Source organism: Sander lucioperca, chromosome 10 (assembly GCF_008315115.2).
Source record: "Sander lucioperca isolate FBNREF2018 chromosome 10, SLUC_FBN_1.2, whole genome shotgun sequence".
Lineage (NCBI taxonomy): Eukaryota > Metazoa > Chordata > Actinopteri > Perciformes > Percidae > Sander > Sander lucioperca.
In genome coordinates, this window is record NC_050182.1 from 23,872,197 (window position 1) to 23,891,922 (window position 19,726).

The 19,726-nt window shown below is 39.6% G+C and overlaps 2 protein-coding genes across 4 annotated transcripts; both read right to left on the reverse strand.

Annotated features, from left to right (window-relative positions):
* Positions 1-732: 732 nt before the first annotated feature.
* On the reverse strand, positions 733-5,005 carry LOC116049731 (T-cell surface glycoprotein CD4-like). 2 transcript variants are annotated; one of them, XM_031299679.2, is made up of 9 exons: positions 4,753-5,005; positions 3,676-3,717; positions 3,187-3,345; positions 2,955-3,089; positions 2,154-2,393; positions 1,993-2,046; positions 1,713-1,864; positions 1,534-1,592; positions 733-1,315 (listed from the first exon to the last, which is right to left on the reverse strand). In XM_031299679.2, exons 2-9 carry the CDS (start codon positions 3,701-3,703, stop codon positions 1,231-1,233), a joined length of 912 nt encoding a protein of 303 aa, XP_031155539.1. In that variant the 5' UTR covers positions 3,704-3,717; positions 4,753-5,005; the 3' UTR covers positions 733-1,230. The 2 variants fall into 2 exon arrangements, with proteins under 2 accessions (XP_031155539.1, XP_031155540.1); XM_031299680.2 differs by having other exon boundaries at positions 1,713-1,855; positions 2,955-3,090; positions 3,185-3,345.
* A 162-nt stretch (positions 5,006-5,167) lies between these two features.
* usp5 (ubiquitin specific peptidase 5 (isopeptidase T)) lies at positions 5,168-19,679 on the reverse strand. 2 transcript variants are annotated; one of them, XM_031299676.2, is made up of 20 exons: positions 19,288-19,679; positions 18,580-18,708; positions 18,357-18,423; positions 18,127-18,254; positions 17,524-17,669; positions 17,026-17,210; positions 16,453-16,547; positions 15,386-15,579; positions 15,070-15,141; positions 14,121-14,208; positions 13,836-13,961; positions 13,604-13,757; positions 10,566-10,728; positions 10,389-10,477; positions 9,015-9,200; positions 8,428-8,571; positions 8,184-8,326; positions 7,113-7,263; positions 6,818-6,902; positions 5,168-6,121 (listed from the first exon to the last, which is right to left on the reverse strand). In XM_031299676.2, exons 1-20 carry the CDS (start codon positions 19,393-19,395, stop codon positions 6,028-6,030), a joined length of 2,547 nt encoding a protein of 848 aa, XP_031155536.1. In that variant the 5' UTR covers positions 19,396-19,679; the 3' UTR covers positions 5,168-6,027. The 2 variants fall into 2 exon arrangements, with proteins under 2 accessions (XP_031155536.1, XP_031155537.1); XM_031299677.2 differs by having other exon boundaries at positions 5,973-6,121; positions 9,072-9,200; positions 19,288-19,662.
* Between the last annotated feature and the right edge of the window lie 47 nt (positions 19,680-19,726).

Genomic DNA, 19,726 nt, shown 5'->3' on the forward strand with positions numbered 1-19,726 from the left:
GCGCGCGCGCACACACACACACACACACACACACACACACACACACACACACACACACACACACACAGGAAGTCAGACACCACTATGATCCCATCCTTTCTGTTATGTACTAAATGGATTACAAAGATTAGGATTACATAGTCACACACATGTGCATAGTGTAGAAGTTTTGCAAAGTAGTTTTATGTTATAAAATACCAGAATTCCTTAACTCATATAAGACATCAAATATGTTTTTACTCTTAAACACATACAAATATGTATGTGTGTATGTATGTATGTATGTATGTATGTATGTATGTATGTATGTATGTATGTACAGTATGTATGTTTGTCTTGTGTTACTGTTTGAAGCAGGTGTTCACTGTGTGTTTCATTACATGAAGCACTGCACTGGTATCAACACCTGCATGTCAACAACTGCACCAGTTGTGGGGAATTCAGAGCTTCTAAACAAATGTAGACAGAGTTTAAAGCATTTTAAAGAGTATTAGAGAGTAAATATAGTGTTTGATATTATTTTGAACAAGATTAAAGTTATAATCCTTGTTATTTAAAACCCCTTTTAGGCTTAGGGTTGGCATAGTTTCTTGAAATAGCTATTAAATGTATATCCCATCAGTAATTAGCCCTCTATAAAGAAAAATAATACATATTTAGCTTTTTGTGATTTTATCTCACTGATAGAAGCCTCCCCTGTCTGTAAAATGAGGATAGAAATAATGTAGCAAATTTTGCAGTTGGGTATCCTTATAGTTTATTGGAAAAAAAAGACAAAAATTCAATACAGTACTATCGTCTTTTCATATACAGCCTACAGAAATAAAGACAACGTCTACATAGACATCTGTTAAATACACAGAAACACAAGAAAGAAAACATCAAAATCAGCTGGATGAACTTTACGATGGAAAGCACACTAGAAGTTGACAATGCAGAATTCAAGGATATTCTTAACATGTTAATATGCTGCATACATGTCAGAAAAAGTACAGACTGTTGCTGTTTTCTCTTGCAGTGGAGGAGCCTATTTGCATTCAGTACACTAGTTATATTTGGTGAACATTTCATCTCAAGCATTCAAAAGCCCATTTACATTGATACCATTTTCACACTGGGGTTCTCTTTAAATCGCTCTCTCTTTATCTTGATCGGTTCCTCTTTCGCTTCCTCTCGCTCTCTCTTCTTTTTTTTCTGTCTATCTTTCCTTTTTTGGATCAGTCTTTCATCTCACGCTATTAGCACGGGTTGCAAAGGGAGGGCTGATGGCTTCTTTTTCCTGCGTCCTTGCTGCGGTTTTGCTGCAGCTGCTGGGCTGCGATAAAGAGAGGAAAGAGGAGAAGTTTTCACACTAATTACAACACAATAATGAAGCACTTGGTAAAAGGAACAGTGAAAATGAAGGTCAAACTGTCATTAATATAAAGTGAAAAGGGTCTATTAGAAAGCATTTGAAAAGTGACCAGAGATTACTGGAGAGGGGATAAAGTTTAGTTTTTTTTTACGAGATAGAAGCAAGTTAAGAACATTTACCGGTCACATTGGCAGTACGTCTTGGGCTGTCGGCCAGTCTTCTTATTTAGAAATTTTCTCTGCAGCAGAAAGAAATAACAATATATATATATATATGCCTCAGTAACCCATCCTCCTTATCACACCGACTATCTACAAGTGAGTGTACGAAGATTTTGTTGCTGGTTGTCTTGACTTACCTTCTTTCTTTTGAGCCTCTTGCACAAGACAATGACGAAGACCATCAGGAGAACCACAACTAGGCAGCCTACTCCAACTGCAACCCACATCCACCATTTGAGCCCCAGCAGCCCAGCATCAGTGGATGGAGGTTGAGTAACACCTGGTTGAGGCATGAAAACAGACCATGGCAGAAAGGGAGGAATCAATGACACATCTAGTGAAGAATCACTTTCGTTAATATGTACTCATAGAGGATTTACCCAAACAAACACAAGCAGTCGGGGCAGGTTGACTTACTGACATCCTTTGAGCTTGGTGAAGGGGATGGTGCAGCCGTTTTAGGACCAGGTTCTAAAAGCAAAAAAACAGCACATCTTGCTTTTGCCAGTGGCCACACAGGTAGCTTCTGTTGTGGTTAAAACCATATGCAAAGACTCTGGCAAAAGCCAGTGTCCTACCTTGAACTTTGATTTCTAGGCTCTCATTGTATTTCCCCCCGTCATGGGAGAACGTACACTTCCAGTTCCCTGCATCAGTGCGGGCTACAGATTTGAGTTGAACAGTCTGTGACCCTGAGTGTAGACTTCCATCTGGCCTCTCCCACCGCACTGGAGAGTCCGGGGGGTTTAGACCTTTTACCTGACACTGGAGCGTAGCCTCACTGCCCAGCTGGAGCTCACTAGAAGGGCTGGCCGAGACTGACGCAGAGAGGGACAACAGACGGGAACGAGTATACAGTGAGAATCACAAAGAGAAAGGGGAGGCCATGCTGAACAAAGGACTATCCAGATCATTAGGAATGTGACACGCCCTTATGACATAATAAGAAGAGCTAAATGAAAATGTATCCCTTATTGTATCTCTTGTTGCTTATGGTCACAGCTTTACAGACTAGAACTAGTGTAAAGTAGACTACTACTAATAATAATAATACTTACTTGTATTTCTGAGTTTATAAAAATGTAATAGCAAATTGCTGGAATTTTTTTTTCTTTGTAAGATGTATAAGTGTGTGTGTGTTTATTAAAAACATAACATTTTTATTCTAAAGTCAATTTTTCAAAAGTTACTTTAATAGTTAAGTACATTTGCCAAAACTATTCTTATAAGTAAACTGTTTGTTTGAAGAGTCAGAACCATTATTTAATTTTCTTTTAGGATTCAAAAGTCCTAGTTGTAACAATGAGGTAAACCCTACTCACTCTCTATTATGCTAGGAATTATTTGCAAATACTTTTTTTTCTAGGTCTTCTGCTCACCTGAGACCACAAGAAGTGTGTGTTCATAACTTGTCCCATCTGCCGTGCAAATGAACTTTCCGACATCTTCTTCCCTCACTCCAGAGATCTCCAGAGTGGTTTCTGACTTTAACTTTGACCTTTCATTAAATTTACCTAAAGCAGAAAATACACGTTCATTCGCAAAAGTGTTAAGAACAATATGTTGTGCTGTAGGTAATGTCAACTTTACAAAAGTAAAGTCTGTTTGTACCTTTGCGAGGGAAGCCCGACCTACTAACACTAATAATCCGGTCATTTCCATGATTCCACACCAGGCTTTGAGTGTATGTCTGGACACCACACTTGAAGGTGGCACTCTGCCCTGGTTTTGTGAGGATCACGTCACCTGCAGCAGAGAGTGCACCCAGCACTGAAGAGAGAGGATCACATTCATGAAGCACACTTCACTTAGTATGATATATTTACAGGAGAACACCACAGACTCTGTTTCTGTGCATTAAGACAAGGACAAACTGATGTTACTGCAATATATTCTTGTTACATTGCCTTGGAGACACATATAGTTCATTTGAAGTTAAAGAGCAATTTATCAGGTTGAATTTAGGCAATAAAATACAACTGCAGCCATTTTCCAGGTAGATTAATGGTATTGTAAACATAAAGGGACATATTTGCATCTATGTTACTGGCTACTCATTGCAACGATTTTATGTAGCCTAGTAGAAGTATTTTCACTCACCAAACCCAAACCACACAATTGTCTTCATTTTGAATGTTGGATCTAAGGGGTAAGATTACACAAATGTACATTTCAGTCAAGACAAAAGTAGAAAGAAAGAAAAACAAATTGAATGCAGTTGTTCACAGTGTGAAAGCAAATATTTCCAGGTTAGAAATACCACACAGCTTCTGTTTGCGATGAACATTTTACAAAAAACCTGTGTGATCCCTAACCACGAGCTAGCTCTCTACTTCCTGCCTCTTTCTATCTCTGGTATTAAACATTTCAAACTTGCTTCGTAGACTTGCATAAAAACTGAAACAAATGTCACTGGGAAAATTCCAGCATGTTTTGGCTCTTTTGCATTTAATTAACAATTATAAATAAATAATAATTTAATAATGCATGTGAAGTTCCTTTGTTGTAGATATGTATCTGATGGTACATCAGAAATAAGAAGTTTGTTTAAAAAGTAATACTTTTGTTGTACACTTTTCTTACTAATATGGCAACTATATGAAACAAAAAATCTCATAAAATCACTGTGTTCTTTGATACGTTTCATGTTTTTGAACGTTTTAAGAATTAAATTCAGCAAGCTATAATAATTATTTAAACAATTTCTCATTTTAAAGCCACAAATCATATCTTTGTATTTGAGTTTTTGGAACAATTACAATCTAAATTAATACTTCAGAAAACTTTTAAAATGAATCTAAAAAGTCTAATTTGACATTATCAATACATTTCACCCCACTGACTAAACAAGAGTTACAAATAAATATCAAAGAATCTTTCATATATCCACTAAAGGCTTGGAGACTTGGTTACGCAAATTTTTCATCATCACATTTAATCCAAGGTCCTTCCTTAAGTTTCTAAAACAGATTAATTACAGAGAAATGAGGACTGACAATAGCAAACTTTTAAGTGTTCAATGTACATATGTATTATTAATTTGGTTCATCCGCCATTATGTTAAGTTTGGACTACATTACGGAAGAAAAGAAAAAAGGATTCAGAATGGTCACATTAAATCCAATAATTGCATTTACAATATAAAACTTGATTTTATGATCAAGTTTGAAATCTTACCTTAATTTTGAAAAAGTTATTTTAGGTCAAAATCTTTCCTTATCCTCTTTGTGCTTCACCTCATCAAAAACAAGAGCACAAGGATGCAAACCTGTAGAATGCGGAAGACATCTGAAAAGAAACGTGCACTCAAGTTGTAGGCCGGTGCAAAGCCCTGCTGTTTGTGGGTTTGCGCTTCATGCCTGCGCTTTCTCGCAAACTAGGCCTGGGATTCTGTACGCAGTGAAAAACAGACATTACCTATATTGAACTCTGTTTTTTTTCCCAGACAATTTGTAGGATTTTGAAAACTCAGCACTAATTTTTAATCACGAGGTCGATATCATAAGATGAAAAAAACAACAATGGGGAAGTGAAAATAAGTTGACTAACTAAAAAACTTGAGGACAACTCGTTGAAAAAGAAAAAGGCAGACTGACAGAAAGACAATTCTTTATTTGTCACAGCAGAAGTAACAAGGATTTGTTTGCAAAATAAAAACAAAATAAAACAAATCCCCGATATCACCCTCACCAAACTTCAGAGAAAATACAAGTTAATTTGGTGTTTAGACTTTTTTTTTTTTATTTCCTTTTTGTCACACACATTTGAGCTGTTATATATTTGTTTGTTTTACTGACATTTCCGCTCTTCATGGATGTTCAACAGTTGTTTTTTTTACTTCCTCACTGAAACTGGTGGAGGAGGAGTTGGTGCCCGTCTAAACGGGTGACACCCAACTGCAACCATCCAATAAAAGAAGAGGGGGGGGCTGGAAGCAACATATTTTGATGGGAAGGGGCAGTGACTACTGATGGCAGTGGAAATCAATAGTCAGGACATCGATGAAGGTGAAAGTTACATGAAGAGTGAATGGACATAGGAACCCTCTAATGTTCGGGGCCGGTTTCATTGAAGCAGGTTTTCTGAATTACCTGGATACATTTGCTAGTAAAATTAGTAAAACATGGAACAGGTGTTTTAACATATTTCATATGGTTTTACTCAGCATAGTTGTCCAGGTAACTAACTGAATCTGATTCTCTGAACAGGCCCATGGTTTGTAATCAACGGATCAAAAGGAAAAATCTCCTTACACCTTATCTGTACATCTGCACCAATTTATTCAACTGTGTATATATGCAATCTGACAGATTTATTTACACTTTTATCAGTTGTGAAGCATGCCAGGGCATTTGTAAGAGCTTGGTGGGGTGCGACTATGAATGCTGTCCTGTGTGTTTGTGTTAGCGTCCACATTACTCTGCCTTCACCCCGAGTGTAACGCTCCCTTGTCTATTCAGCTACTCTCCTGTAGAAGTAGAGGTATCCCAGGTCTTTGGGAGGTTTCTCTGAAGCGCACACCTTCTGGTCGTTGAAGATGACCCACCTGTTAAACAGAGAGATCACTCAGTTCACAGAGAGCTAATTGATAACAGACAGGTTATGGATTTGATTATGTATACACAAAAGAGCGTTGTTGTTTTTTCAATCATCATCAATGGGTCTTATTTTAAAATAAAATATCCCCCACTTGTGTAAAGTGACACCTGCTTTTCCCAAATGACCAACAACATCATAGAACACATAAAGGTAATTTTTTTTTTTAGCAATCTTAGGTAATTTATTTGTTCAAAGAAGCATCCATCAACTCAGATGGGATCATTATTATTATCAAAATTAAAAAAACAAATCTGGCATTTTACATAGTGGATATAAACCATTTGAACCTCAGTTGGTTGACAGGTTATTACTTTGCACTGTGTTTATATAAGCAGCTATTATTGTTCAGATGAGACCTGGAGTATGGTGCCCCCTGCTGACGCAGCGTAGAACTAGCTACTACATTACATTAGAATATGTTTTTTTTAAAGACATTAAATGAATAAATAAAACTAGGCCTACTGATAGAGAACAGCAGGCATACAACTTATGAGACTGTAACAGTTTTTCTTTTGTTTTGTAAGGATCTAAGACTTGCAATGATATTTTTTAACAGTTCTGACTTTTAAATGACATACTGAGGCTTTGAAACAGCGAAGTATCCCTGGAAGCCAGAAACACAAGGGCAAAAAAAAACACTTACTGCTGATCCTTCTTGATGTGACAGACGTAGTGGCCGCACATTGTGCTCGTCCCCATGTGACTGATGAACGCAAACAGCTCATACTCTGGATAAAGGAGAGTAACCATGAGTATATATATATTTTATAATGTATATCATATACATTATAAAATATATAATCAAATTATGATTGCTAAAAGAAGGAATTATTTGCAGTGTTGCTGCTGTCTACATTTCATGTTTGTGAACACATCATTGAACTAATTTGATGATCATTTTGAATGCCTCCTCTCTCATCCTAGTCCTTGGGACTCACTGCCTGGTCCGTCTCTGACACGAGGTCCAGGCGGAGGATCCCTGCCACCCTCGCTCTCTGCGGCTGAGCGACCGCCTTCAGACACATCCATGGACTCCAAGTCATCCAGGTGGGAGAAGATCCAGTCCACTGCCCGGTCTAGGACATTACTCTGTGAAACAAACACCAGTAAAGGAGACATTATTCGAGAAATGGAGACAAAGAGTTTGTTTTGATTTTACAAGTACAACATTTTACAAGTTGGAGGGCCAGAAGACAGCTGATGCAATTTCTTCACAGGCTGGCAATCAGATTACAGAAACACAAACATTGCAAAATAAATATATTTGCCTCTATAAGAGAGGCAATGTTTGATAATAACTGTGTTAATATTGTAACTGTACTAATATAACAGAAAGACCAGAGCTATGCTGCTTAAGTGTTTTCACTGCCTCAACATGTGACTGGTACTGTGGCTAATGACGGGTACCTAAACCCAAACTGGTACCTGCAGCTCTTAGTCCAACTAGTTCACTTGTGCAAAAGTGCCCCACCATTGCTTTTTTTTAATGTAAATTTTGATCTGCACCTATTTTAACCGTAAATAACCCTCCCAAAGCTGCTTCAGTAGAAGCCAAAATTTAGCCATACGCAATTACATTTGTGTTAACTACAGGGTGCTTTCTGTGTTCTGTCTGCTACTCTCATTCATCAGCAGTGCATGGCTATGACATACTGTACTCAGTTTTTTTTTTTTTTTTCTGGCTGTTTTATTTGGACATATAGGCAAAACTGTGATGGCTAATGTAAATTATTTTTGGCACAACCCCATACAGTAAATACAACCTAAGACATATCTCTTACCAGTGCTTCTGAGACAGCTTACTGCAACTTTAAGTTAAATCGTGCTACTTATTTTTGTTAAGGTATTAAGGCCAACAACTGGTTAGTCTCTCACACAATGACAAAACTTGCCGACAATACTGTCTGAATAAAAGCAGCTGTGCTTGTATTGGCATAGATCTACTTTTAGACTAGTGGCATATGAAATTAGTCAAATCTCCATCTCTAACAAAGGAGTTTGATTCTAACCGTGGCTCGAAGTGCTTTGGTTGCCTGGTCTCGGCTGAAGCCCATGGAGACGATGGTTGCCAGGTGCTCCTCAGAGAGGCTCTCTGTGGGTGTGGTCCCGGGGCCGGAGCTGCAGCCTGGCAACACCAGGGGGGACCCAAAGTCTGCAGCCAATCAGAAAGAGGAGAACATAAGTGAGAGTGAGAGAAGCGATCAGACTGATTGATGACTTGCTTTCTGGTAAAATCCCCACTGCTCTGCACACCTGGGTCATCCATATGGCCCATGATCCAATTCATGGCAGCATCGATTCCAGTGTTTCCAGTGTAGTACGCCGCTTTCCGGCAGGCCTCCAGTGGGAATCCCATTTCACATAACTGGGACACAGTGGAGTCATCAAGGACTGGAGCTGAATGTGTTGAAAAGAAAAACTTGAAATTACTTGGCAGGTACTTAGTGCATTTCACATTGTTTGTTTGCTGGTCTTCTTTTTTTTTTTTTCTTTTTTTTTTGTGGAAACACACAATTACAAAAGGAAAAACAATATTTTGTGCCCTGAGCACTTTCTTAATATTAACATGTTTGAAAACAACTGAAAAAAGTAAAATAATGAAAATAATATATAGAAACATCAACTCATATACATGAAAAACGGAACAATTAAAGAAACTATTACTTTAAATTGAAATGTAACTCAAATCACTTCACATAATGCAAAAGTAAACAAATAAGGCAACAGAAGGAGGTACGAAAACAGAAAGGCAGAAAAGAAGTAAAGGAGGAAACAAGGATTGACAAATAAGAGCATCACAGAGGAAGAAGGAAAAGAGCAGAAAAGACAGACAGACTAACACAGTAGTGGGGAGTAGAGAGAGTCGTCCTCCTCGTTGCCATGGAAACCCAGGATACCTTTAACCTCCACATCTGGGGTCATGAGTGGAGGCGGGGCCACCTCTGGTAGAAGCTCTTCCCCTTGCTGCTGGCCGGTTGCCCTTAGCGCGCTCAGGTCCAGAGTATCAGGAACGTCGATGCTCACATCTGCACAGAAGAAAATTATCAATTACCTATAATCCACTTTAGTCCAAATGTTTGTTTTCCACACCTTATTTTTTACAAACAATGTTTTTTACGACAAGGTGTCCTGAATGAGGCACTATATGGGGAAGTTAAGAAAAGTTCAACTTTGTGTAAAAGCTCTGGGACCTCCTCCCTCGTGCTATTGGCTGGTGAAAATGGGGACCTATCACGGTCATCAGCGGATAAAGATCAGCTGAGAAGCTGCACTTGTAAGCTATTTTGTCAGGACTTAAACCATAGCTCTTTTGTATGTTGCTGCCAGGTTAATGCCAGAAACTTAAGTCTTCTGTCACACTTTGGTTAGTCAGTTAATTATCCTAAGTTATTGTTTTTGACAACTCCTTGCCAGGGTGCTCTGTAGGGGAGAGCTGCTATGTTTGTTGCTTTCTCCTAGTGTTTTTGTTGGATAGTTTACTTAGTTATTGTGGTTTTATTTCTACTTAGGGCTGGTTGGTTTGCTATTGCCAGGGCCAGTTAACAGTCAGCTTCTATATCTGTTAATAAAGGATTGAAAACTCCCCATATATAGTCTAACGTTACTGCCTTCTCCCCAAGACAAACTTGGGGTTGCAACACGTGCAGAAGCAACAACCTAGCACGCTTTTGGATTTCCCCAGAAATGGAAAAACAGAGTTGTTCTCTACTCCACCAAACTACATAAAAGCACTTAAAACAAGATGGAGTAAAAGATATTAGTCGCCATCAATAGCTTCCCAAATCTCTGCGAATTAACTTTAATGTTAACACATTGCTCGGGAAATCAACGTATTCGTTGTGCGCCAGTGTAGCTGGAACAGAATGTAATCAGAGCCAGTCATGTAAATTACAGTGTCATGACTAAATATACCCATAAGCTTTATGATTATGAGAGGCAAAAGAGAGTAGTAACAGACACTGTCCAGTCAATCAGGAACAAGTATTGTGCTTGGTCGGTATAAAAGACAACTGTATAAATGATAGTGAGTCTGTACAACATGAATTGCTGTTTGTGTATCAGAAGTTTTAATACAAGTTCCCTCAGACTATAAAATGGGCCAATGTGTCCCAGTGAGCAAATTACCAACTCTGGTAGGAATAAACAAACTTTTATGTAGAGCAAGAAAAATAATTATCTTACCAACAGAATCATTTTATAATATCTTAGCTCACCCAGTTTCTTGGGCACCCAGTCAAGGCCAAATGTGAACTTCTTAATCTGGATGACCAGGTGGTCGGGGAAAGAGGCAAAGCGGGTCGTTCTGACAAAATGAGACAAAAGCTGATATTAACAAATATATTTAAGATTTGTTTCATCACTTTAAGTATGAGTGGCTGTCTCTCTCATACTTGGTAGCAGTAGTCTTGGACTGCACAGCCGAACTCCAGAAGTCTGCGAGGATCTCTGGTTCACTGAGGGCCGCCATGCAAGCTGTGAAGGGGATTTGTGCACGCACTGTAGGGGCTGATGAGTCCCCCTCCTCACGCCGGCGTTCTGCCTCCTGAAGCTCTTCTGTTAGATAAGATGTATATGGTTAAGAAACATCATGCATGTGTCTATATATGTCTATACATGAGAAATATCTTTTTATGAAATAAAAAACAGAACATGTCTGACACATACAGACCACCTTAAAGCAACATTCCACCAATTTTACCCACAAGTGCAGTCCCTGTTCAAAACATGGCTGTTTGGAATGGGCCGATTGCTTGGCCTCCTGTATTGCTTTCTAGGGCTGCAGCTGTCGATTATTTTAGTAATCGAGTAGTCTACCGATTATTCCATCGATTAATCAGATAAGAAATACTTTTGTTTTATCGAAGAGCAATAATATACAATAGTTTGATTTAAGTTTCAGAAAAAGCTACATTGTTATTGCCTACATTGCTTACAATATCTTCTCCCAAAAAAACTAAACATATTAAGTGCATGTAAGTGCCATATTACATTGTTTTTAAAGAAAACATTTTCTGAAATGCAATAACAACCTCAAACTAAGGCATACATTAAACATCCAATAATACATAAACATTACCCTAAGTTTCAACCTGACACTGATCTGTATATAGGCCTATATGTAAATATTAGTTATACTCAACCTATTTTCATTTATATATTTGATTACAATGTCACACAGCTCTGTTACACTTATGCTAGTAGATCGTTGATCAGCTGTTTCTCCGTGAAGAGAGTGAGAGAAAATGGTGCGCAACAGTCAGCTGTTTTTCCAAAGGGATAGTCAACAAGTCGGCTCTTTAGATCAAACTGTGGTCACCACTATGTATTTTCTTGTCTTTGTTTTTGGTAGTTGTTGTGTTTGGTGTAGTTGCATCGTCCATACGACTCTGTGATTTCCTTTTGTCGGGTCCGCTTCGTGGAATGGATCATTAAGTTAGACTCAATGTTTTCTGTTGAGATGCTGAAGCACTGACGTTGTGCTATTATTGTGGTAAGCTAGTTCAATTTTGCAGTAGACACACACTGTACAGTTTTCTTTTTGCTATTTAAAAAACGTTTAGCTGCATTTCCTTTCCCTGCTCTCCTCCGTCCACACACACACACACACACACACGAAAGGTTGGTATCTATCTCGTGAACACCACACACATTCACAATCACCGACCCGACTCTTAGCAAACAAGCGATTGTGCCTGCTTTAGAAAGTTAACTAGTCGCAAGTTTGCGGTAAAATGCAGTTGGGTTGTTGAGGTCAAAACACTATATGTGGCAGCTGTGAATCAAATAAACATAAATAATGGTATGTCATTTTTTTTACTCTTACACTGAATGTTTGCTGCTTCAATCCAGATGAGTATTGAAAAGTATTTTCCGCGACTGAAAAAGGCACGTGTTGAGGATGAGGACCAGCCTGAACCGGAGGTATCAGTCTGAGACAGAGCTGAACAGTCCGACCAGTGTAATTAATGATGTTATTAATTTGTTATTATTATATTTTCAGGCTTCAACCAGTGAAAGACAGGGTCAGGGAGAGAAAGAGATAGATTTCCCTCACCCCCACATCCGTGCGGAAACACCATGAGCGATACGTTTGTAACATTGATTAAACAAAGCTTTGAGGCAAATCACTTTGCATTGAGGATTTTTAGTAATAAAATTATTCGAGTTACTCGAGGAATCGTTTCAGCCCTATTGCTTTCTCCAGAACCATTGTACTCTGAAATAACTTACAGAAGCCCCCCAAAGCACTCATTAACCCAACTGTAGGCCTATACTACTGACTTACTGTGTACTTGTACTTCAGAGGAAAACATACATTCACCTGACAGAGAACGTTGCAGATTCAGATTCTACTCACAAAATACCACAATTAAAATATGATGCATTAAACTATCCAGCATTATATTAGAGTTGAAAATCTCCACCTTGAAGTATATTGTGATGAGTGATAATGCCTCTCTTTTTACTTTAACAAAACATTTGAAAGCAGAACTTGCACTGTGCGGTCACAGGCGGTTTTATATGGCATGAGTAAAGCGCCTCTTGAATGTGTGTTTTTTTGTAATATATTTTTATAAAACTCAACCTGCAACACATGTTGCAGGTTTACTCAGATGCAGTTTGGCTGCAGCTCATGTAGAGATTCAACATGTCCACTTTATTCATGTAACAGTCACACATCGTGGTAGTTTTAGGCAATGTGGGTGTGTAGAAGCAGGGAACCCGGCGAAGCAGCACGCTGCAAGCTGGAGAGCCCCAACCTGTAAACACATGCTGCAGCACGGCTTAATCAGTCACGGTTCATCTAGAGATTCAGCGTGTCCCCTATTTAATCATTTACATGTAGGGTGGACATCAATGAGTTGTTGGCAGATGATCAGTTTTTGGCAAGACACCAGCAGCCGGTGAACCACAATCAATGAGCCTTGTAGGGATTCAGCAACTCCCCGCCCCCGCTGCTGTAATGCGCATGTGTGGGGACACACGCACAGAGATATCCCGATTTATAGATAGATGAAGATCAGTTCACTTGTCATGAGGATTACCTCACAGCCCATGAAAAAAAAAAAGTGTCCTCTGTGGCTCTGTAACATTTTTTAAAGTACAGTAAGTAAATCACCTCAACTTTACAGAAGTGAAATACTAAATCTCTGGAGTACCTTGATAAAAAGGTTTCTCTACGTATTCATTACTAAAAGGACATGTAACCTCCTCAAGACAACTGCCAGGGTCTTTTTTGTAAATCAATTGGAATGTGTAATTCACAAATAGCCTTTACTGAGTTCAACTGGTTTTTCAAATTTCCCAGCACTTTCTTGCTACCTGGAGCATGTTGGCGCCCTGCACCCCACGTTGAGAACAGCTCATAGCCCTGATCATGTGTAGAATTGGAGATTAAGTTGGACATTGTATGTCGTCAGCCCTTCACCTGTGTTGGTAGCCTGGTCCATCGGCACAGGCAGCTGGACGATGTAATCCACCCGCTGCGTGTACTTGGCTTTCTGTGACTGCTGACACACAATCCTCTCTTCCACCAGGAACCTAAAGGCTTCAGATGGGTTGGACGCAGAGCGACAGTTTCTCTGTTGGTGAAAAGAAATAATAATATCAGAGAAAAGCTGGGGACGAAAAAGAGAAGCAGAGTGAGAGTGCTACATTACCTCCACCATGTTTATGAAGTGCAATAAAAACTCCTGAGCATCCTGTTGTCGATTGGTGGAGAACTCTGGGTGGCCCCGCCCAACAAGTGCTTTAAACATTCGTGGTGCTATACCGATTTGGTCTCCCTGCAAGGAAAGCATGAACAGTCAGATTAGTCAACGGTGAGGGCTAACATTAGATAGACCACATTCTCACTTATTTCTGAGAGTAAACCCCAGATGTGCCATGGATATCTGTTAAAGCTAAGACTTGTAAATCCACTGTGACTGATTGTTTCTTCCTACCCTGGGTTCAGACGCAGCATTTTCATCTCCATGGTCTGGTGCTGGTTTGGAATACTCTCCTGACAACAGACCGTAGCCGAGCTTGGCTCTGTGATAATAAACAAACAAAGATGACATCACTGCACATCCAACAATAAACCAGAGTCTCACACAAGAGGGGGATTTGGATATAGGTCTAAATGTAGTTTTGGCTTCAAAATAACATGGTGGAATGTGTACTTTCTCATCTAAGGGGAGTATAAAAAAAAAAATGTTGTACAGCAACAAAAGTATTGTTTGAACTAGGCCACATTCACATCTGGCAGGTTTCAATTTCAAATAAAAAAAAATGAGTGACAGCCAAAAGGTGTCAAGTTACTGTATAGGACATACGCATTAGCAATACCAGAGTAAGGATTCACTTTTGTTTCGACAATCAGACGCTCTATTAGTTTAGATGATACACAGTTGAAGCAGAACTCATTTTTCCTGCAATGGTAAAGGGCTAATATGACACCAAGAGTCCAAGTGTCAATATAGGTCTGTGTAAACTCTTATGATATCAATAGAACATTTCTATTCTGGAGGATAACCCACATTAAAAACAAAAATTACATTTAAATACGGAGTTGCCTGGAAAATAATCTGTAATCGGCTTTGTGGCTGACAGCTGGCACACTATGAATATGTTTGTGTGCATTTATGTGGATGGTTTCTTTCATCTACTGTGACTATGACATTTTCAAGACAAAATGGAAAAAAGGAAAGGATGCGTGTTTGAATGCATGTGTGTGGAAATTGTGCTAAAGGAGAAGAGGTATGCAAAAGATAGCACTTTGGAATTTGAAATATTTTATCAAACACGGCCCTTTGCTTTCCTGCTGTACCACTGAGCAGTGCTTTTGAGCATCTAATGGTAATACATAAGCTGGCCATAGAAAATAAACAGACACTAGCAGAGGACACTCACACTTGGGTTTTGAAGTCCTGGGTGGGGTCGCTTGGGGCTTCATCAATGATCTTGTCGATGTTAGACACGTACCTGCAAGGCAAGAATAAAAGGATATGATATATATTCTTTACATTCAGTATCTTACTTTTAATGCTGGACCGTGTGAAAGGTGTCAGTTTTTAGAGGAATATTCAAGAAACTACTACTTGTTAGCAATATTTTTATTGCAGTCTGCCATAAGAATTAACATTGTCTTTTATCACAGGAAGTGACATGGTCAACATAACTAGGAGGAACAGGATGATGGGGACTATGAGTAAAAGAGGGTACTGACTTGTTCTGGAAGTCTGGAACAGTGAAGAGCACTTGCATGACAGAGTTGAGGTAGCAGCTGTTGCCCAGATTCTTCATGCCAGTCAAACCGGAGCCAAACAGGGGCCGTAGGGTGGTCCCAGACTCCTGGATCACCTCCCACTCGCCCACACGCTGGTTCACAGCAATCTCCAGCTCTGTCATCGTCCGCTCGGTCTGACAGCAGAGAAGTCAACGTGATAAGAGAATTAAGGATGCAGCAGAGTACAAATTAATTAAATTCTTAAATAAAGAAGTAGTAATGACAGCAAGCAGACAAGGAAGAAACTACAAAACCCATCATCACAGCACTAAGTGCTGCACTTTGTCTTCTGCTCCATTGTAGCACAATTCCTCCACCCGGTGTCTGTGCAACATAATTATGTGTGTGCAGCAATACATTACCAAGACAAGAAACAGCATTGCAGTACACAGTGAGAGGTACAGAGATCTAGACATTGACAACTGTGTAGTCTGCACTCTGCATAAGGAGAAGCAGGTGGCAAAGAAATGAATGGCAGCAGAGAAATAGAGAAGAAACAGGTGTGAAGAAAATAGGCAGATATGAAAATGGGTATGCAATGAAAGTAAGTGTATTATTATCATCCATCAGTAATAATGCTATCATAATCCTTTAATAATATGTTAGTATAAACATACACATAAGTATTGGACAACAGTGTCCTGGTAAGAAAAAATAAACAAGAGGAGCCAGACATACGAGTGCTATTGGTTCTCTAGCACTGGACATCAATTTGAGACCCATTAGTAATACCATGTAATCAATGGCTGCTCTATGAGGCAGAGCCAGACATAAGTGTTTGGATGTCTGGCAACAGGAAAAAAAATCAAATATCTCTGACTACTATTGTACCACTTAATTCATAAAGAAGAGGGTTGAGCAATACTTCTGTCTACAAGTATGTCATCCGATGTTGAACATAGCAAACCAGTGGAGAAATGGATTTGAACAGATTTGATATTTGCAATTATCAATGAGAGAAAAAGAAAGTCTGCTTCCACTAAAAACAGCAGAAACACAGAACGTACCTTCTCCATGGTCATCATGTTAATGCCAAAGTGAGCCAGGTGCTCTGGTAATTTGGAATCCAGAACCATGTCATCCTCATCATATGAATACACATCTGGACATACAAAACATAGGTGGCAATTACAGGGCAATGATAAACAAACTTGCACTGTCTTAAAAGACATGGGCAGACAGTGTCTTGTTAGCAATATTATTGAAGAGTAAGAACCACAGCAGCATCTAAATGGGCCAAAGTGACATTTGCAGGTACGTTTTTGTGCCGTTTACCGTCCTGAGCAGAGAAGCTATTTAGCCTGCAAATTGATGTTAGCGATGCATTTTCCCTGGTGAATGTATAATTAGTGGCGCATTCCACAAGCTCAGGAGAACATGTTCATGTCTTTTTTTAAAGTTCTATAAGAAGGAGACTTTAGCATAAAAGCTAATCTGGGCTGTTCAAAGCCTGTGGCTCTCGTGTTGTGTAACAGGCTGCTGTCATTAAATGACAATTTGATTGAATTTATGGAGACAAGTTCTATTCAGTTGGACTTCAACATTATGACAACAAAGAAATCACCCTGCCATCGGTTTACCTGCTCCATCGGGAGTAATGGTACCAAGTTTGACAGCAATTGGGTATCCTGTCTCCTGGAAGTGGAGTAGGGCATGGTTGTTGCCCCCGGAGCCATCAAAATATCTGCGACCACACAGCAATTTTCCGTCCGTCAGGTTCATCCAAATATTCTCCTGGAGGTCACACACCTCACACCGCCAGCCACTAGGATGTAGAAAAGTGAGTAAGTAAGACATATTTGACTCTTTCACTGCCCTTGAAGATCTCATAGGGTTTGAGTAATGAAACTAAACAGCACTCTCCATTCTAACTCGTATTACTGGGGACACAACAACATTAATGGACCAATGCAATAATGGATAAGTGGATCCAAAAGCATTATAGCCTGAACATTTTGCATTTGCCATTATTTCATCAATGTAGAGCGAAATATAAGAAGCTTTGTTTATAAAGTTCTAATCTGGGAGGAACTGCACGGTGGGTTTATTCAAGGGACAGATGTGACATAATGTCTTACCTGGGAGGGATCTTGACTCCATTGTCAAGCTGTTTAAGGTCAGCGGCATGCCTTGACTCCTGTCTCACCTCTCCATCCCACTGTTGAACTTGTAAAGCATGAGACACCGAGTCGGCTGCCATGATACCCGTCATCGACAGGGACACCTTGAGGGACCGCAAATGAATTGACAGGAACAAATTAGACCTGATTAACAGCTCATGATGACACTTCTCAATTATTTGATCACTGGAAGTAACAAATGTATTATCCATATGTCCCTGTGTGTATCCCTACTGTATGTGCATATGCCCCAATGTTCTACTATTAAGGAATATATGTACAATACATTGTATGATGACTAACTTGTCAAAGATTTGTAAAGACTGTCTATGTTTTCAGCAAACCTCTGAGCTATGTCCTTGTATTAATGAGAGCAATCACTAAGTAATTATTTTTTTAAACCGTTTTCTATATTATGACAATGTGATATATGGTACTTTAAAACTGTACCAGTGTCACTTCTAATATTGTAGGGTAGTGTATTGCCATTGTGAAAAGCCCGACAGAATCTTAACAGAATTATAACATTTCTCTTGCCAGAAAACACACAAAATATCTCACCCGCTCTCTTACAACGTCAGGCATGGTAGCAAGGTCCTCTGATGTCACTTCCTGTCTGTCAGGTAAAATGACCACCTTTACATCCTCCTCATACTGTTCCTGCTCCACATCAAACCCTCCTTCAATCCCTTGACAGACCAGAAACAAGAGGGGAGGTAGACACAGGTCAGTCTCAAAAGGAGGACAGCTGTTTTATCTGTGTTTGTGTAAATACTCTCTCATGCACTCACCTATAGCTAATCTGGTGGGCTTTTTCTTAGGTGGGTGTCCAGATCCAGAGTTACTGTCATCTTCCTTCTGTGGAAATAACAAATATATGAGTGTGTGTTGAGATTAGTTTACTTGACATGTTAAGAGATGGTGCAGATAGTGTCAAATGTAATTTAATGTGTCCATGTGGAATCGACCATAGTCTTAAGGAAAATGAATCATAAAGCATTATAAAATGTCCACCTTAGGCTTGCGAGACCGGGTGATGTGCAAGTAAGCCCTCTGGCCAGTCCGGGCATGGTACCTGTCCACATACTGACTCCCAAAGCCAAGAAAACTGTTCATGCACACATACAGACCCCCTTCGCTTTCCTGTAAAGAAGACACAGGTAATGTTAAATGGTACAACCCTATCTTTCTCCATTGTGACACACCTCTGGGAAGTTAAAGGCAATGTGGATGTCACATAGTTACTATACAATATTTTAGCAAACTAGCTCTCGAGTCAACCTGCTAACGCTTGCAAATTAGTTTAACACGGGTTTAATGTTATCTAAGTCCACGAGAAACTTTACCTAAAGATTGAAAATAAAAAAATAAAAAATGTGGGCTATGATACGTTAAAAAGCATGAACAGTCCTGCCACAATTGCAACCATAAAACGACTGTTAGCTTGCTAGCTAGTTTGACAGCATACAGTTGCACTGGCATAGCTAGCTAACAAGCTTGAGCAGCTAAGTTAAGTTTCCATTACAGTGCATTATTAGCTTAGCTTGACGCTAGCTTGCTAGTTAGTTGAAACAGGAAAATGTAGGAAGCCAGTGCGCTAAAGTAGGACAGCACTGAAAAAACATTACATTAAACAAAGACAAAAGAGCTTGGAAGTGAATCAAAAATAAAACAACACAGTTTTTTGGCTAACGTTGTGATTTGTAAAAGGAGATGGCTCACCGGCGAGGAAAATGACAAGGCGCATTCGTCTTTGTGGACGCGGTCCCCGGGCTTCGGAACCCGAATGGTGGACAAAACCGACATCAAAACGTCACCAACCTCCGCCATGACTAGCTAGCTAGTTCCTCCTTTCAGTCGGATACTTGCTCCTCTTACTTTGGACCCCCAGCCCTATGATTCCCTGGCTCGGAAGAGTGCCCGTTGTCTAGTGCTGTCTGTGTTTGGCTGAATGAATCATGAGATGCTGCCTTGTGTTGAGGAAGGCCGAACAAACTCAGTTGCTCGCACGCCGAGTGGCTGCGGCTTGTTACCGTAATGTGTAGAATACATACAGCCGTTGTGGTTTTGTAAAGCATTATAGATCAGTTTAACCTCTTTTATTTGTATATTTACGGTAACGTCCCTTGAACTCAACCGAACCAACGGCTTCCTCTCGTGG

What these genes read in the sequence shown, in the direction of transcription:
- LOC116049731 (XM_031299679.2), bottom strand. Translation starts at nt 3,703, where the DNA reads ATGAAGACAATTGTGTGGTTTGGGTTTG. An exon ending in GTCGGGCTTCCCTCGCAAAG is followed by an intron (nt 3,090 to 3,186) that starts GTACAAACAGAC and finishes TTTCTGCTTTAG; the next exon opens with GTAAATTTAATGAAAGGTCA. An exon ending in ACGTACTGCCAATGTGACCG is followed by an intron (nt 1,316 to 1,533) that starts GTAAATGTTCTT and finishes TCTTTATCGCAG; the next exon opens with CCCAGCAGCTGCAGCAAAAC.
- usp5 (XM_031299676.2), bottom strand. Translation starts at nt 19,395, where the DNA reads ATGGCGGAGGTTGGTGACGTTTTGATGTCGGTTTTGTCCACCATTCGG. An exon ending in CCCGGTCTCGCAAGCCTAAG is followed by an intron (nt 18,424 to 18,579) that starts GTGGACATTTTA and finishes TTATTTCCACAG; the next exon opens with AAGGAAGATGACAGTAACTC. An exon ending in ACATGATGACCATGGAGAAG is followed by an intron (nt 15,580 to 16,452) that starts GTACGTTCTGTG and finishes CTCTGCTGTCAG; the next exon opens with ACCGAGCGGACGATGACAGA.